General features: G+C 35.2%; 1 protein-coding gene across 5 annotated transcripts in view; it reads right to left on the reverse strand.

The window, feature by feature from the left end:
- LOC134850921 (mucin-3B-like) overlaps positions 1-18405 on the reverse strand; it is a 69021-nt gene that overhangs the window by 26136 nt on the left and 24480 nt on the right. For 2 of the 5 annotated variants that reach the window (XM_063866723.1, XM_063866727.1), the window contains 7 exons: positions 18310-18327; positions 9273-9460; positions 8171-8367; positions 5985-6178; positions 5356-5578; positions 3425-5019; positions 1373-1654 (listed from right to left, as the gene is read on the reverse strand). In XM_063866723.1, the coding sequence (XP_063722793.1) occupies positions 1373-1654; positions 3425-5019; positions 5356-5578; positions 5985-6178; positions 8171-8367; positions 9273-9460; positions 18310-18327 (2697 nt within the window). Of the gene's footprint in view, positions 1-1372; positions 1655-3424; positions 5020-5355; positions 5579-5984; positions 6179-8170; positions 8368-9126; positions 9197-9272; positions 9461-18309; positions 18328-18405 lie in introns of those variants that run through there. The other 3 variants (XM_063866725.1, XM_063866724.1, XM_063866728.1) reach the window with 2 other exon arrangements.

Below are 18405 nucleotides of genomic sequence, written 5' to 3' on the forward strand. Positions count from 1 at the left end.
TTACAGCTCTTTGAATTTGTAGAACAATTTATGATGGACACTTTTTGTTAAAACTAACCCATCTTGAGAAAACTGGATCAATCGGTAAAGTTTTTATTTCGCTGGGATTTTCGAAATTAGAAGTCAATCACCTTTTTTATGACCTTTACACTTTTGCTGTTCGATAGAGTGTTTGCCTTTTTTTAACAATGCAAATGCACTGAACTTGAAAAGAAATCACAACTCAAACCGCGAAAAATCAAAATTGAGCGTGAACAAATTCTAAGACTTTTTCCTGACAAAAAAAAACCAAACAAAAACCAGCAAGACCTATATAAGAGAACTCACTACGTTCATTACTCTTAAAAACAATGAAAACGTTTCCAAAAAATGATATAAGAAAACCTACTTCCATAAATTTTCGCAAAATCTATTTTTATCAAACAGAAATTCTAAGATAACAAGTCAAGAAGGTCATTTGAATTTTAAATTCGCAACAGAAACAAATTCAGAAGCGGAAACAAAGCCGACAATCTTTGAGCAGACCAGTTGAGCCGAAAAGAAAAGAACTTTAGAAAAAATTTTTAGAACTTAAATGTCACCCTTGAAACTACAATGAACAACACTTGCAACTACCAAGACATTTGCTTGCAGCACAAGAAAAATCAACGATGTGGCACCCAAGCTGACAAAACTTAGCAGGCCGAAAAAAATTCTATTTCATACATAATGGAAAAAAAGGTCCTGCCGGGACTCAAGATCCAGACCTTAAGGTGCAAAAGCCTCTAGGTCAACTAGGAAGGAAGTTGGAAGCTGTTAAGGTTCAATATTAAAGGAAGTGCAATTTCTTGTAAGAAAAGTTGTTTGGAAAAAAAAGTCTAGTTGCCGATTACAAGACACTTGCTCTCGCAAGTGTACACAATGTAAAGCAAAGGCGGATGCTATTTTTGCTGCATCGGATAAGAAATAAGAAAACAGAATCCAGACTTCTGTAATGAAAAAAAAAATCAGAGTAAAACTTGATCTTGATTAAAAAATTATACCGTTGAGATAAAACGCGTCTCTTTGAAACCGCGCATTTGATAACAAAGATTAGGTGAATTTTGTTTAGGAGAGATCTCAGTTTCATACCAATACAAGTGTCCTTCTATCGCCTGAAACAATTAAGTGCAACAAATTTATTTAGCCAACTTTTTTTAGCAACGATCAGTAATTTGTTCCTTCCACCCCTTGTTCGGAACTCGATAACATTACCACCCCGAAAGGTCAACAAAGTTTTGAAATTTTATAAAATTTCCCACTTCCTACACTATGGTTAGAAGTGATAGCTGACACTATCCATTATTCAGATTACTTTATATATACTTCATTACTTCATATTTAGATTACTAACCTCAAATTATCCACACTTTGACTCTTTCCAGTCATCATCGAGTTGTTCAGAGACAACCTGACGTCATCCTGCTCGTGACCATCGATCGTGTCCACACTAGACTGGCTACTAGTGTACGGCTGGATCATCTCGCTGTTTCCGGTCGAATCAAAGCAAGACTGGATGCGGGATTTGTCTGTTCCTGACTTTTCTCTTTGCTCTTTCCTTTCCTCCTTGGCTTTCGCTTTTTGGTCCAATTTAGCGGAGATCATGAGCTGAATGCGCGCCGTCTCCTCGCCAAATCTGAAACAATCAAATGTTGTTCATTTACATAAAAACTTGTATAAAAATTTTGTATAAATTAAGCATTTCAAAAATATTACGAGATATATAGAATTGGAAAATTTCTGAAACCGAGTTTTTATGTTTGTAATGATATTTGAAGCAAATAGCTTTTTTCGATTCGTTTGAACAATGAAAAATGCATCAACTGCGTTAACTTATTTCTAATCGAACGTCAAAGCACATGCTATCAAAAAGCTGTAAAGGTTCTCCAGTAGTGGTACCAATATTTGCGACTTAGGTTAGAAAAAAGAAGAGTCGTACTATAACACTACCACACTAAAGTTGGCTAGTGTAAACAAAGAAATAAATATAGGCGATAACGTTTTGATTTTTGTGTTCCGCCGACTGAAAATTTTAATAAAGTGTTTTTCATTTTTTTTCACGCTAAGTTTAGAAACCACAAAACAGACCCAAACAAAAAGTTGGAAAAGAGTCATGAAAGCAGTGAAACAGAAAAAAAATTGACTTGTTTTCTAACTTCAGCTTTCGAATTTCAAAGAAAAAATCTATGGCCTTAAAGCTTTTTGAATTTCAAAAACAATTTTTGATTGAATTTTTTTAAATATTCCTATTCGAAAAAACTGAATCAATAGGTAAATTTTTTATTTCGCTGGGAAATCTAGAATTAAACTTTTGATTTACACTTTTGCCGTTCAATAGTGGAGTTTGCCTTTCTTTCAGCAAAGGAAATGAAGTGAACTGAAAAAATTTTAAGTCAAACCGCGAAAAATCAAAATTTAAGCGTAACAAACTTGAGGACTTTTTCCTTAAAAAACACAAACAAAAAAATCACCAAGACTTATTTAAGAGTATCCAGTACGTTCATGAGTCATCAGAATGGATCAATTATATCATAGTAAAGCCCTTTCAATCTAGATTCGATCACGAGAAAATCGAAACATTCGTTTTTTTTCTAATTTTGAGCGAACGAAGCAAGTAACACAAAAAGCACTGAACTAAGTTGCAAAAAAACTGAGTTGTTACTGTGGAAAACTACTTTTTAAAGCTTATTTTAGTACTTTTGCAGCATCGAATTCGAAAAACTTTTTCGTTATAGTTACTTATTGCTAAGATTTGCATTTTAGTGTTATGTTTAGTTATGTCAAAAAAACTTTTCTCTCTTCATCTGCTCAAACCACGCGCAATGTTTATTAGGGAAAATGACAATTCAAGTTTTATTGCTTCAAAAAATCAATGATGGGAACATTCTGTGCAGTAAGAAATTGAAATTTTAATTCTAAATTTGTATCGCATTTAGTACTGCAAAAAAGAATTTAAATGCCTATTTTGTTCAAATGAAAATTGGCATTCGTGGACGAGGTTTTGCTGAGAACGAGCATGCTAACAGTTTTTAAAACATTTTGTTGTGAAATATTTAAGACTTTGTTTAAGGAATAAAAACCGTAGCATTACAAAAATGATTGACATTGAAGGTAAAACAAATGTTATCATATGTAATAGAGCCAAAAGTATTTTGTCATCTATTGCCTGTCAGACTAATTATATGATAACACCTTTAAAAGGTTTCATCTTGATAGCGTATAATTTTTCCTAGAAAATTTTTTTGATGCCCTCACACCTTGACCAAACGTTGGTCATACATTTTTTTCAATTTTCATGTTTCCGATAGACTTCGATGGACAAATTTCAATGAAGTTTAAATTTTTTGTAGCCCTTCAGATAACTCGTTTCTTATTGTTCTGTAATTAATTCAAACATGAAACTAACTTGGGAGGCACTGACGCACTTTCATACACTTCCACTCCACCACACTTGCCCTTGTTGCGACTCGTACTCCTCCTCGGCCTCTTCGGAAACCGAGGCAACGTCCCTTTCAGAAACTTCGACTTATGCGTTGAAGACACTGTCGGCGGATACTTATGTGAAAACACCTTCAGATCTATCGTTCTCAAATCTACATTCTGCTCTGACATTGACGACGTCGAGCTGTGCATTAAACTCGTAACCGAACGAATTGAGCTTCTAGTTGGTTTGGGAGGCGGCTTCGACAATTCGATATAAGCATCAGGTTGAATAGTATTGTCAATCGACAATTTCCGGACTAATTCCGCTATTTCTGGTCTCTGATATGCTGATTCAAATTTGACAGGCGATATCCGCAATTGTTTCGAAATAGTCGAAAGATCACTTCGCGGAGGCTTCATCGGTTTGCTGTTAGTTCCTGTTTTAGCACCTGGAGCGCCGTAAATCGCGATCATCTCGTTAATTGTGTTAGCGACCATCATCTGATTTAAATCAACGCGTGAGGCAATAGAATGTCTACAATAAGGCAGTGAGTTCATTGATAGAATTTCCGCATGTCTGATTAGGTATTCAAAGGTTTTCATTTCCTCAAAATTGACCTCTTTCGAAGGTGTTTCCGCTTTGGAGCTCGAAGCACTGACTGATGTCGATCTTTCATATGACTCAAAGGACTCCTCTGTATAATTTTTGTGGGAAATTGAGCTCGTTTTCTGAAGCGTTGAATGCTCTTTAAGACTAGTGTGAGTTTTCGTCTCAGTTGCAGCTGAGTTTGGTTTCTTCATTCGCTTCATTGTTCCCATGACCGAGGCAACTATACTTGTCGCACTGAACGCCCCATGAGTTGGACTATCATTCAAGTCCAAATGAGCTCCTGCCGTCGTCAAAGAAGGACGCTTTTTCCTGCCAATCGTGTTTGAACTTCCCGGGTCATTGAATGGCTTCAGTTCCAGATATTGTGAAGGTGCCACAGTTTCGGATGTTCCCGCCACAGATGCAACCATCGGAGCTTCTTGTACGTACGCATTAGACTGATTGGACCCTTCTGAAACCGAAGATGTTCTCGATGTAAACGAACCATCTTCAAATCCCGAACTCAGCACGTCATGACTCACCGATACCTCAACAGTCGGATTCGGCATGAAGAATTTTCGTCTCATCTGCAAACTTTTGCTCGCTTGATCTGGATGATTTGATGTCGTTTTGGCAACTGACACATTTGTTTCGCTTTCCTGTTTCAGACTGCTGGTTCTTTTATTACGATCAACAACTGTTTCATCGACTACAGGTCCTTGTACCGTAGGTTGAGCCTCTATTGTCGCTCTTCGGGATGGAAGAATAAGTGATTCGGGTTCACTGCTCTCAACTGGCGTCTCTGGGCGCTTGTAAGGAACAGGTGACGTATGTTTCAGAAGGCGTACTGATGAAGAGCGCGTGCATGATATATTGTCTCCAGTTGTAAGGTAGTTTCTGTCGTCTGTCACTACACTTAAACTGCTTCTGGTTGAAGTTTGACCAGAGATCTCGTCAAGATAAGATGGCGTCGATTTCTGATAGGATGTCTAAAAAATCAAATAATATTTTTACTCATTTCATAAATAGACAAAACAAATATTTCCCATACGCCCGATAGATGAGAAGTTTCCACCATAATAAGTTAATTCCTTAGTGTATACAATAATAAGGCAGTGAAATTATCCGAATAGGCCACAAAAATGCCTGGTATGAGACTCCATTAGAAATATTTCGACAACAATTCTTTTTGAAATATCTCAGGAAGAAGAGGATTGCTCATGCACTTAACGGCTGATACTGTTTCAACTACAAGTGTCTACTTATTTATTGAAGCCCAATGTATCTCTCTAACTCTTAGTTTAATTTTTAGGTCATTGACTTACTCTTGATGACGAGGTAGTGTGTGTTGATGTGATTGAGGCCGAACTGGATGCACCATCGCCCCTTCCTCCAACTCCAGAAGAAGATGAAAACCCTGAAGATGATGTTGTCTGCTGGTAGGCACTGGATGTAGGACCGGGAGACCTCATGCGCATCTTCTCAGCCGAGCCGGTGTCGAAGGCAGCCATTCGGTCTGCAATCGACATTGTTCCCTGCATTTGGAACCTACAACACAAATTAATGAAAGACAACAAAACTCTATAAGAAACGTTCCGAGACAAAATTTTTATTGCATTAAAAAATCCCCCTCGTGAAAAAAAACTAGATCCGTTCTTAATGAAATGAACAAAATCTTTTTATAACTCGTTTATCTCAAATCTAAATCATTTCTTTAGCTGCTAAAAACGCTCTTTTACCGCCTTGGCTAAATATGGTCTCATGCGATTCTATTCGCAAAAAAAGTGCAACTTGACAACAGACCAGAACGGTTAAAGACTTTGAAGCCTTCAAAGTGTTGACATCTTTCTTAAGCGCCCCTTCATCTAAGTCTCCGCACCCCAACAATCACAGACACTATGTGACACTCGTGATAGGCAAATAAAAAAGAAACAGCGCCTTTATTTCTACTCACTTCTGGGATACTTTGCGTGCGTTTTTGAATCTTCGCAACTCATTGCAGGACTCCGTGTCCTCTCCGTCCAGTCTCCTGAGTAGCTCCTCTCTCTCCATCAGACTGACTTGCACCTTCAGGGGACCAAAGTGATGACCAGCACTACTGCTGCTGTTAGCACTCGAGGGTGAATCGTGATGTGAAGACAGAGACACCTGAAGAGACCAGCAAGATGAAAACTTCATTTTGCATGCAACTTAACCGAAAAAAAAAAACACTGTAACGGTAGCTTTCAACACACCTTAAGTTTCAGACAGAAACAAAGAAGCCCTTGAAATCCCAAAGCAAAACACCAATAAACAAAAACGCGCGGCCAAAAAGAAGTCGGAAAAATTTTGATGACCTCAAGAAAGCAGAAAAAATGACAATTTTGCATTTAATTTTTCAACTTTTGCATTTCAAGAGTATTTTATGATTGACATTTTTGTATGAAAACGAACGCCAGCTCGTAAGTTTTTTGTAAGAACTTTCTTAAGCAAAACAAATAAAGAAGAGTAAATAACTAAAAACTTTCATTCCATTCTGTGTTTGCAAAAAAATGAGAATGGCACAGCTCCCCGTCCCAAACCAATTTTAAGCCAAACTGCCAAATTATACCACAGAGACTAAGCTGTATTTGCAAAATCAAGCGAGAAAAGGGCAAAAGGTAGCTCTAAAAAGGAGAAAAATGAAGGAAAGACAACTTTAAAAATGTGCCGGAATCAAACCCCCGACCTGGAGATAATGAGTCCCGGCATCTGCTCCATGGTAAAATATGCGAATACTAGCCAATACAACCGAAAGAAAAGATGATATTAAAATGCCAATGATGTGCAGCGCAAGTGTACACAGAGGCGGCGAAGTTGGCAGAGCTTCGCACCACTTGCAATACAACATTACAATAACAAGGCAATCTAGCAGACATGAAAAAAAAGCCACTAAGTCCAAAAAAAACACCTCAAAACACACTAACTTCAAAAATCCAAAAAGTTGTCTGGAATCATGCTCTATTTGCGGAAAACACGCTCAAAAACACAATCGACGGGAACTAATAAAAATTCAAAAAAAATTAACAAGCGGCAACTGAGCCGACGAAACTTGAAATGATTTCCAATAGAACCGAAAATATAATTGATGTCATGAAAAATAAATTCTTTTCCAAGATTTTTAGCATTTTGTGCGATCCGTTATGCAGCATAAAATTTATGCTTCTTTTAAAATGGCCCCAAGTTATTTTACTTAGCCGATAAAATATAAGCCGAAATTATTAGAGCCGAATTAAGTTTTTAAGCGAAAAACAAACAAAAACAGCAAAGTCTACGAAGTCAAGGATAGTACAATTAAAAATTGCAGGAGTAATTCAAAACATTGAAAACAACTACATTTAAAACAACGTACAAAAAATCAATTCTACGATGTGGCAACTAATCCGACAAAACAAAAGCAGGCAAACTATAGGCCGACATTTTTTTGAAAAGGAATATTTCCAGTTAAAAAACAGCTCCTGGTCAGATTCGAACCCAAGACCTTTGCCATCCCAGGCGTATTCTTCAACTCCAGGCTATTTGTTGGCCACTATTAGAGGTTTAATTTCATTATAAGCCAATATACAAGTGATTCAAGTTATCATTAGCATCCTTGTGTAATTAAGAAGTAGCTAGATCATATACTGCCTAATTAACGCATAAACATTATAGAAAACTTAGGAACAACTTTTCGAATTGAGTTGGAAAAAAGGACTCAGCTTTTATCACTACGCTCACAATCGCGATTGTAAAAAAACCCAATCAAAAACTAAACCATTACGACCAAAAAAATTGCCAAATAGGTACGATTGAACGTCGATCGTTAAAAAACTTTATTTCAGGGTCATGAATCATTTCAACGTAATAAATTTTCACCTCCCTCTTGAGTAATTTAAAAGTTCCAGGGAAAAACCCAGTATATCCTTTGCTTTAGCAAAAGAAAGCAACGTATTCAGGTGAGTTTTAGAGGCGCTTTGGCCATTTCCAAGTCGAAAGCTCTATGCTTTGAAGCGCTCAATTTTTATCAAAATTACAGAACCGTTTGATTTCGGCACCCATCATTTTACTATTTCTAGCTCTTGAAGTTCAAACAACTGAACATTTCTTCCAGGTCTAGAAGAGTGACAAATCGAACTTACTGACCTGTGAATGATCAGACGCGTAGTGTTTCTGGGATTGAGATATATGAGGGTTCGCCACTGAATACGTCGGCTTACTGGGTGGTCTAGATACTGAGCAACTTCCGGATGTATTCTGCAGGAGGGGCTGCTTCATAAGCAGAAGACTGGCACTACCTCCTGATGACCTACGTTCTCCATGATCACGACTACTACTCGTATCTGTTCAATTAACGAGAAAAGCAGTTTATTTCAGCAATAAAATAATAAATGATCATAATAATAGTTGAAAAAACTTTATAATAAAAAAATTCTCAGGGCAAAACAAGTTTGCTGTCATACTGGGAATAATATATATTTTTTGCATCGGCAAAAATTTTCATTGAAATCATTGTGGAACAATTGTTTTTCTCGGGTACATCCAAACTTTCTGCTTTGTTTTTTTAGGGAGGGGCGAGGGAAAGGAAGGTTTTTCAATAATCAAAGATTTTCTTCACATTTTTCAAAGTTCGAATTCAAATTGAGTTCTCGAGCTCACCCAAAACACTAAAAAAGGCCATACCTTGTCAACAGTTTCAGGTCCACGGGCGCATTTTTGACTTTATAAAGGGCGATACTTTTCTTTTCTCCATCCTGCGACACTCTTCTATTCAATCTTTTGTTCATAATGTTCGATTGCAAAAAAAATAGAAATATGCTGACTAATTGGGCTTTCCAAACGTATTTGGTTCATTTACTTAACCCTGTAACACCCCACGTTACACAATCATTTTGGAGCTCGGTGAGGGGGTTAGAAAAAAGTAAAATTGAGCCAAAAATGACTTTGTCGGGTACTTTTGGAAGTGTTGACCAAGAACGGGAATAAACCCCTGATAATATGCCCTGATTTGATGAATTTTTGAGTCCTTTCTACGTCCAACCGTTTCTTTTTGCCAGTCTTGAAACAACACTATCTTAAGAAACGATATGTCAAAAAATTACCAATTGTCAATCGTTGGTTATTTATACTTCAAATTTATTGGTCTGGATTTTATGCCAAATAACCGCAAATTCAGGTATTTGTTTAAAAACTGACAGATACAAAGTCAATATGAAGTTTGAAAGCTATCACTTGTTTAGATATTTACCAGCACTGAATCCTTGATGATGATGTAGTTGTTCCTTCGAAGTATAGGATACTGATGTTGATGATGTAGTGGACAACTTTTGTTCTTGGTGGGAAAATGAGACTATTTCGTCTTTGGAAGTTTCAGTTGAATACTTCTTGGTCCATTTCGAAGTGTCTCTGTACGAATTGTCTGATGCTTCAGCGGACCTGCAGTTCGAAACAGAAACAGTTGCGATATTACAATATTTACCCTTCTCAAACTCCAAAACACATTCAAAATATTTCAACTACCACGAGAGAGAAGCATAGCATACACCATCAAATTTGAGCTCGCAACCTCAAGTTTGATAAGGCCAAACAATTCTACAAGTTTAACAGCAGTTTGAAACCTTTTTAGATTACAGTCAAATAGGCTGTCTAAATCAAGCGCAAAATGAAGAAAGCAAGAAATGTATGGATGATGTTTTCTCAGGTGCATATCATTCAGCCGATGTGACAAAGATCGAAAAAGAAAAACGTTCAAGGGTCATCTGAAATCTCGAACCTCTGCAACCATAAAATTAAGGAATTTTCGACGTTTGTTCATAACCATTTAATGCAATAACTAAGAATTATTAGGGGTACCTTGTTACTTCTGATTTTGCCGACTTGGAGCATCAAACTTGCACCAGTGTTACCCAAATAAATTAATCTTAAGACAGGCAAGATTAAGAGTCAAGCGTCGTCCTAATAGCAAATTAACAACCATCTACAAACAAACGATTTAGATAGCGGTCTGTGGTGCTGCAGCGACCTGCATGCGTGCCGCTTAGCATGCGCAATTTAATTTATTACTCACTTTGTTCCGGCATGAATCAGTTTAAGTTTCAGTTGCAATTGTGAGTAAAAAAAACTCAGTTCTAATTGCGCTAATAGCCGCATGTAAGCGGCAGGCGTGCTAGTAGGCCGGCCCCTGCGGTCTGTTGCCAAGACAAAAACACAAAATACTTCCTCTTCTACTCAGGAGCAGGGTTAGCTTACATACACATGAAAAGTACGGTTACAATTAATTCAGGATGATAATTGAATCAAACTAAGCTTTGGAGATGAAGTGGAGCTTCTAATCTCTTACCAGAGAAAAAAACACTGGCATGCCTTCTGACTACAAAATTTTCGACAAGTCTAACTCAATTTCGACAATTCTAACAAAAATAATGAAAGAGAACGCGTAAAACATAATCTGATAAACAGTAAAATCGCAAAAAATATAAGTTCTGGTAGACTTAATCAAAAAATTTAGCCGAATAGACATGCACACATTGACTTATTTCACGTTATCTTGAAAAAGCTACCCCGGCATTGCAAAATTGGAAAATTCAAAAAATGTGTATAAAATTTGAAAACTTTTTTTTTGCTTTTTTATTGACTATGAAAAACTGTTGTCAATTAAATCAAATGCTTCTAATCTAAGCAACAATACATCAAGCCCCTTTAAGACCGCTCAAAAAAACAGCCAAAAAATGACGCAAAGGAAAGTTTTTTTGAAGTTGTTGTTTCAGTTTGTACTCGGTTTTCCAAAACAAAAAGTTGTAGAACTTTGCTGAGCCAACACTTTGTAAGTAATACATGATTAATACATTCAGCACTATATAAATTTTATGAACGAATACGATCAAAATAGCAAAAAAGGCGCTCAAGTTTCAACAAAAAACTGAACCACCGCTTCAGTAAAACAAGCTTTGTAAAAATTCTTTAAACAAATTCTTTAAGACAAAAGCTTGTGAAAGAAAGAAAACAGCGAACAGACGGTTGAAAAAAAGACTAAATGAACAAAAGGATAGAGAAAAAATAAATCACTTTTTTTTGAAAAAATTTCAACTTTCGAACTTCAAATTTAAAAAAATCTAGCCTTAAAGATGACTTTCAGGAACATTTATGATCGACACTTTCATGATAAAAATTAACTCCGTTTTTGGAGAACTAGATAAGTAGGCAGAGTTTTTATTCCGCTACGAAATCTGAAAATTAAAAGGCAAAGCTTTAAGACCTTCACACTTTTACTAATCTAGTTGAGTTTGCCTTCCTTTTAACAAAGCAAAAGAATTTAAACTTTTGCCTTCCTTTTAACAAAGCAAAAGAACTTAAATCACCAAGACTTGTATGAGTGTTTGCTCTACGTTCATACTCTAAACAATTAAATAATGACAAACATACAAAAGAAAAAAACACAGACCTTTGCAAAGTTGTTCACACAGAAATAAAAATGCACTTCGAAACACAAGTAAAATTAAATGGAAAACTCAACCGTATGGAAAAGCAAAAAATGAAACCAAAAATGATAACCTTGTTACAGATTTTTTTAAATATCCCACTAACAGAAGTATAAATAGATATGTTACTCGTCTGTCGAAGTATTAAAGAGAACAAACATATCTTCTCAATTAATATTGAATTGAAATGACCTCTGATCCAGATTAATCGCCGCCTACGCTCCGATTTAATCTGGATTTAATTTTCTCGCCGCCGCCTAGAAAACTGCTAAAAAGCGCATATTAATCATCCTAAACCAGAGTATAACGCACCTCCGGTGCTTTGAACAGATAATTGAACAAGAAAGCTGCTTATAAATTAAATATATCAAGATAAAAAACAGTGAAAGGAAAGCAACCTTAAAAAAACGGGACAATTCAACAACACTTTTGATTTCAAAAATTGAACGATGAAAACAATTTTGACTTTAAACTAGAACTAGCGTGTAACGCACCTCCTGTGCTTCGAATTTTGAACAATTCATCAAAAACCGTAAATATTTGAAATAAAATCTGCATCCTTTGAGTGTAATCTGCAAGCACCGAGTTACAGGGTTGGTATTATCAAAGTTTTTGATATCAAAGTTTTTGATATCAAAGTTCTTTGAAAAATTTTAAACTTAATTAAGGAACATCACATCTCGGCATCTAAAACCAATTGCCCAGTCGCATTTGGACGTAAGATTTGCAACTGCTGAGAGCTCTTACAATAAACAACTACAGCGTGGGAATTTCAAACTTTGAGTAACTTTAAAATAAAGTTTTCTGAAAAATTTTTCGAAAAAACAAAGAACGTCATATCTGGAAAACTACAATGACCTGAGCAGTCAATTTGAGGGCAACGTTCGCAACCCCTGAGACCTTGAGTGTACTCTGACAACCCGCAACTACAGGGTTGTGAAATTCACATTTAGAAGAAAAAAAAGATTTTAGTTTTCTGAAAACTTTTTGAAAAAAAATCACAAAAAAAGTCGTATCTCGAAAACTACAAAAATTTGAGCAATCATATTCGGAGGCAAAATTCACAACTCCTGGGAGTACTCTGACAGCAGCCAAGTACAGGGTTGGGATTTTCAAATCTTTTGATTTTGTTTAAATCTAAGTTTTCTGAAAATTTAAAAAGAAATCCGAAAAACGTCATATCTTGAAAACTACAATGATTTGAGCAGTCATATTTGGAGGCAAGATTCGCAATCCTGAGAGTTCCCTGACAGCGCCCATCTACAATGTTGAGACTATCACATTTTGTGAAATTATTAACTTAATTTTTCTGAAAGTTTTGAAAAAGTCCCAAAAATCGTCGCATCTCAAAGTAAAAGTATTTGGGTATTCATAATTGGAGGCAGAAACCGCAACCCCAGGAGAAACCTGACAGTACTCCACTAATAGGTTGTTAATTTAAAACTTGGTGAAAAAACTGGAAAATCGAAAAAATCTTAATTATTGCAATATACGATATAGCTTAAAGATGAAAAATTCTTTCGTTAAACATGCAAAAATAATACGTTGAAAAAGCTGAAACATGGCGAGATAGTGAAGCCCGCAATCAAATATAGTATCGATAGATAGATAATCACATCTCCGAAACTACTGGCTTTCAGATCTCCGTAAACAAAACCTTGGCCGACGGGTATTCATATTTGGAGGCCCAATTCACAACCCCAAGGGTAACATTGACAGCATCCCACTTTAGAGTTGCTAATTTCAAACTTAACAAAAAACTGAACTCGAGCTGTAAATCAAGAAAAAAACTCTTTACCATAGCAATATACGACATAGCTTGAACGTGCAAAAATTCTACCGTTAAACATACCAAAATAATACGTTGAAAAAGCTTGAACATGGCGAGATAGTGAAGCCCGCATTTAAAAACATACTGAATAGATAAATTATCCACAAGGCACTTTTCCAATGCACATTATTTTTCAGAAAAAAAGCTGATTCAAAATATGTTTCTTTTTACTTCGAGATCAAGGAATCAACATCTTTTACATGCAACAGCCTTCATCAATATCCTCTGCTCCGTTGAAAAAAGGTTATCATATTGTTAATACATATTTTAATCCTTTGATTGTGTAATGAACTCCAGAAATCAAGAATTATGACTCACTTTTCTGAAGCATTCGCAAACTTTGAGCTTTTTGGGCAAATGAGACTCTCAATGAAGACTATCAACTCTAGAAACTAAAAAGGATACCGGTTATTCGCGCGCTTTGCACATTGACCATTGAAGAACGTAATTGGCTTTCCATTAGATCTATTTCAAGTGAACTCAAACTAGAAGTCTAACTGCCAAAATCAATACCTTGGTGTCGAAAAATTTGAAGACAGTTGGAACAGTGCATAGGAACAACGACACATGAAAAAAGCTGGATAAAAACTTTTGAACCTTTTTCATTTTTCGAATAACGAAAATGAAAAAAAATCATATGGAAGCTTTTCACATTCAAAGACTGTATATGATTGGCCCTTTTTTGTTATAACGTTTAGAGAAAACTGGATCAAACTTAAATGTTTCAAATCTCCTGCGAACTCATAAAATTTGGGATCATTTTTGAAACTAGAGGTCATTCACGTTTGATTTGACCTTTTCACTGGTTCTGTTCGATAGTGGAATTTGCCTTAATTTCAGAAAAAAATGAAGTGAGATTAAAACGGAATCACAAGCCAAACCACGAAAAACCAAATTTGAGCGCTAACAAAGAAAAAATTAACACAACCTATATAAGTGAAACTCACTTCGTTACTTTACGCGTAAACATAAAATGACCCAAGTCATCATTTCACTAAATTAAAATTTAACATAGCAAAAATACCATTTGAAAAATGCTATTGAGCTCAAATAACTTTTTTTTAAAATGGTAAAAATTCGTTCCAATTTTTTTGACCTTCATCTGCAAAAATATATCGCCTTAAAGACTTTCAAAATACAAAAAAATATATTCTTGACTCAATCTACTTTACTTTGATCGGAGGGGGTACATAGCAGAACGTTCTCAGAGCCTTAAATTCTACACTGACAAACCGGAGATCACATACTACTAGCGTTTAACGCACCTTCGGTGCTTCGAAAATTTTCGACAACTCATGAAAAACCGCATATATTGGAAACAATATCTGCAAACTTTTAGTGTACTCTGACTGCATCCAATTACAGGGTTGGTAATTTCGAACTTTTAAATTTAACTTAATGGGCCTCTCGAGAAACTTGGAGGCCAGATTTGCAACTACTGTGAGTCACTGAGAGCACCCTACTATAGGGTTAGGAATCCAAAACTTTGTGAACTTTTTTACACCTAAGTTTCCCGAAAAAAAAATTGAAAAAACATCTTATCCCGGAAACTAAAAGGATTAGAGCATTCATATCAAAATGCAGGATTTGAGACGCCTGGGTGTACGCTGACAATAAGGTTAGTAGTTTCAAATTTTTTGAATTTCGTTGCAGATAAGTTCTTTTAGAATTTTTGAAAAAAATCAAAAAACGTCACATCTCAGAAACTAAAAGCATTTGAGCAGTCTCGTTTAGCAATCGCATGTGGCAAGATTTGTTACTCTTTAGAGTACCCTGACAACACCGAACTATAGCGTTGGGAATTTCAAATTTTGAAAAATAATTAATTTACACTTTCTGAAAATTTTGAAAAAATCACAAAAAACGTCACGTCTTGAAAACTACAAAGAATCGAGCAAGAGAGGAGGCAAGAGTCGCAATCCTTGAGAGTACTCTGACAGGACCTAACTACAGCGTTGAGAATTTCAGATTTTTAAAGAAAAATAATAAATTAAGTTTTCTGAAAATTTTTGAAAAAATCACAAAAACGTCATATCTCGAAAACTACAAGGAATTGATCAGTCATACTAGGAGGCAAGATTCGCAATCTTTGAGAGTACTCTGACAGGACCTAAATACAGTGTTGGGAATTTCAGATTTTTAAAAACTAATAATAATTCAAGTTTTCTGAAAATTTTTGAAAAAATCACAAAAAACGTCATATCTCGAAAACTACAAACAAATTGAGCAGTCATATTTGGAGGCAAGATTCGCAATCTTTGAGATTACTCTGACAGGATCCAACTTCAGGGTTGGGAATTTCAGATTTTGCGAAAAAAAATTAATATAAGTTTTCTAAAAACTTTTTGAAAAAAATAACAAAAAACGTCATATCTCGAAAACTACAAGGATTTGAACAGTCATATTTGGAGGCAAGATTTGTAACTCCTTAGAGTACTCTGACAGCACCCAACTACAGGGTTGGGAACTTCAAATTTTTTAAATTATTTTGTTATTTGAATTTTCTGAAAATTTTTGAAAAAATCTCAAAAATCGTCTTATCTCGTAAACTAAAATGATTCGGGCATTCAAAATTGGAGGCCAAATTCGAAACCCCTAATTCGATATTGGGCTGCTTAATTTAAACTCGTTAAAATAACCACTAAAATCAAATTGGAAAACTGAAAAAAAAATCTTAACCAGTGCAATATACGATATAGCTTAAACATGCTAAAATAATACGTTGAAAAAGCTTAAACATGGCGAGATAGTGAAGCCCGCATTTAAATATATAACAAATTCGAAACCCCTAATTCGATATTGGGCTGCTTAATTTAAACTCGTTAAAAAAACCAAAAATAACCACTAAAATCAAATTGGAAAACCGAAAAAAAATTCTTAACCATTGCAATATACGATATAGCTTAAACATGCAAAAATAATACGTTGAAAAAGCTTAAACATGGCGAGATAGTGAAGCCCCCATTTAATTGAAAAAGCTTAAACATGGCGAGATAGTGAAGCCCGCATTTAAATATATAATAAATTCGAAACCCCTAATTCGATATTGGGCTGCTTAATTTAAACTCGTTAAAATAACCACTAAAATCAAATTGGAAAACCGAAAAAAAATTCTTAACCATTGCAATATGTGATATAGCTTAAACATGCAAAAATAATACGTTGAAAAAGCTTAAACATGGCGAGATAGTGAAGCCCGCATTTAAATATATAATAGATTTAACTGCTAATACCATGCAGTAAAAACTTTTACCAAATGAACACTACTTTATGCTCCTTGGATTGGAAAAAAAAACAGTAGACTGACAGTAGGAAAAAGGTAATGAACGCTAGGACAAAAAAAGTCGCTTTATGTGCCTCACTTTTGTTGATTCTTTTTTTTTCACTTTGAATGTTATTTTTAGGCTTTGACATTGTAATTTTTGGCGTTCCACATTCGTTGGAGAACCTGATTGGTGATTTCATATCATTCCAACTGTTTTCAACTGGTTATAAACATGTCTCAAATACCTATTGAGCTATCTCACTATCCCCCCACGCAAGAATTGGGGGGAAATTGCTCAACTGATTCTAAATTAAGCGTGAACAAATTTTCAGATTTTTTCAAACAAAAAAAAACACTTAAAAATCACTTTGACCTATATAAGAGTCTTCTCTACGTTCATTTTTTAAATCAAATACATATGCCCTTAAAGCTCTTTTAAATTTGACGAACAACTTATGATGGGTATTTTTTGATATACTTAACCCAAATTGAGAAAACTGGATCAATAGATAAAATTTTATTTCGCCGGGAAATCTGATAATTATATTCCATTTTCGAAATAAAAAGTGGATCACGTTTTTTGTGACCTTTACACGTAAGCTGCTCGATAGCGTAGTTTGCTTTCCTTTAACAAAGGAAATGAAGAGAACTTAAGAAATCAAAAGTCAAACCTCGAAAAATCACCATTGAGCGTAAACAAATTTTCTTGAAAAAAAGCAAAAAAAAATTACCAAGACCTCAATAAGAGTGCTCAGTACGTTCACTTTTCTTAGTGACACAATGCTCACAAGCTCGCTTGTCTAAAAAATGGAACGGATATGTTTATTTTTTCTGCTGGGAAATTGAAAGATTAAAATTTTTTGAAACTTGAAGACAAGGTCACTTTCGCACCCTTTACCCTTTCGTTATTGGAGAGCGTAGCTTGCCTTCCATTTGGTAGATGAATTTGAAAACTTATAGCGCAATAAAAAGTAAGCTAATTTGAAAACATTTTACTGAAAAAAAAACCACGCGGAATGAATACTTTTCATTTCACTTCAAGGGTTAAAGAGTTTTTATTTAATCAAAAAATGCTCTCCAGCCCTGGGCAGAAAATTGATAAGAAGAAGGTTGATGCAGCAGACAACAGCAGTGTAGTGCACGTAATATCTTCGAAGTAAACTGACCATCACAAAGTTTAGCCCTTTCAACTATAGAAAATAAAAGACAGACAACATCGATGCTTTGATGACGAAACTATACTCATTGTTAACTAACATGCCCGGTCCATTCTTTTTAGAGGCCTTCTTCCGCTTTTTCAACTTCGCAAAGAAGTTCGAGACAAAGCTGTAATGGAACATTATAACTAACTCAAGTAATAAACGCAGATATTTATTATAAATTGATTTTAAAAAAAACAAATCTTATCTTCCATTTAGCTAATGTGAGAGCAGCCATAATTAAACAGTTCAAAAATTAGGTTAGACTTATAAGCCCAAATAAGCAAGCATTAATTCAAAGCAGAGAATAAGAAACCAAAGAGTATTTAAAAAAGAAAGCATTCAAAATTTGATCGCATTGTCTTGTTTCAAAATAAAAACTACATTAACCAAAACCAACTTAAGCATCTTTCATCATTCAGTGCAGTTAAATACTAGAATGTGCAGAGAAAAGATCGGAATGAATTACGAGCAGGTTTAAATAAAAGGTAAAATGCACACTCAACACTTACCAGGGTGTGAATCTGTTTCTAAAATGACCACGCCTGTTTGAGATTATTTATTGAATTAACATTTACTAATATTTTCTTCGCCTTTTACTTATACCG

The sequence above is a fragment of the Symsagittifera roscoffensis genome, chromosome 7 (assembly GCF_963678635.1).
Source record: "Symsagittifera roscoffensis chromosome 7, txSymRosc1.1, whole genome shotgun sequence".
Classification (NCBI taxonomy): Eukaryota; Metazoa; Xenacoelomorpha; order Acoela; family Convolutidae; genus Symsagittifera; species Symsagittifera roscoffensis.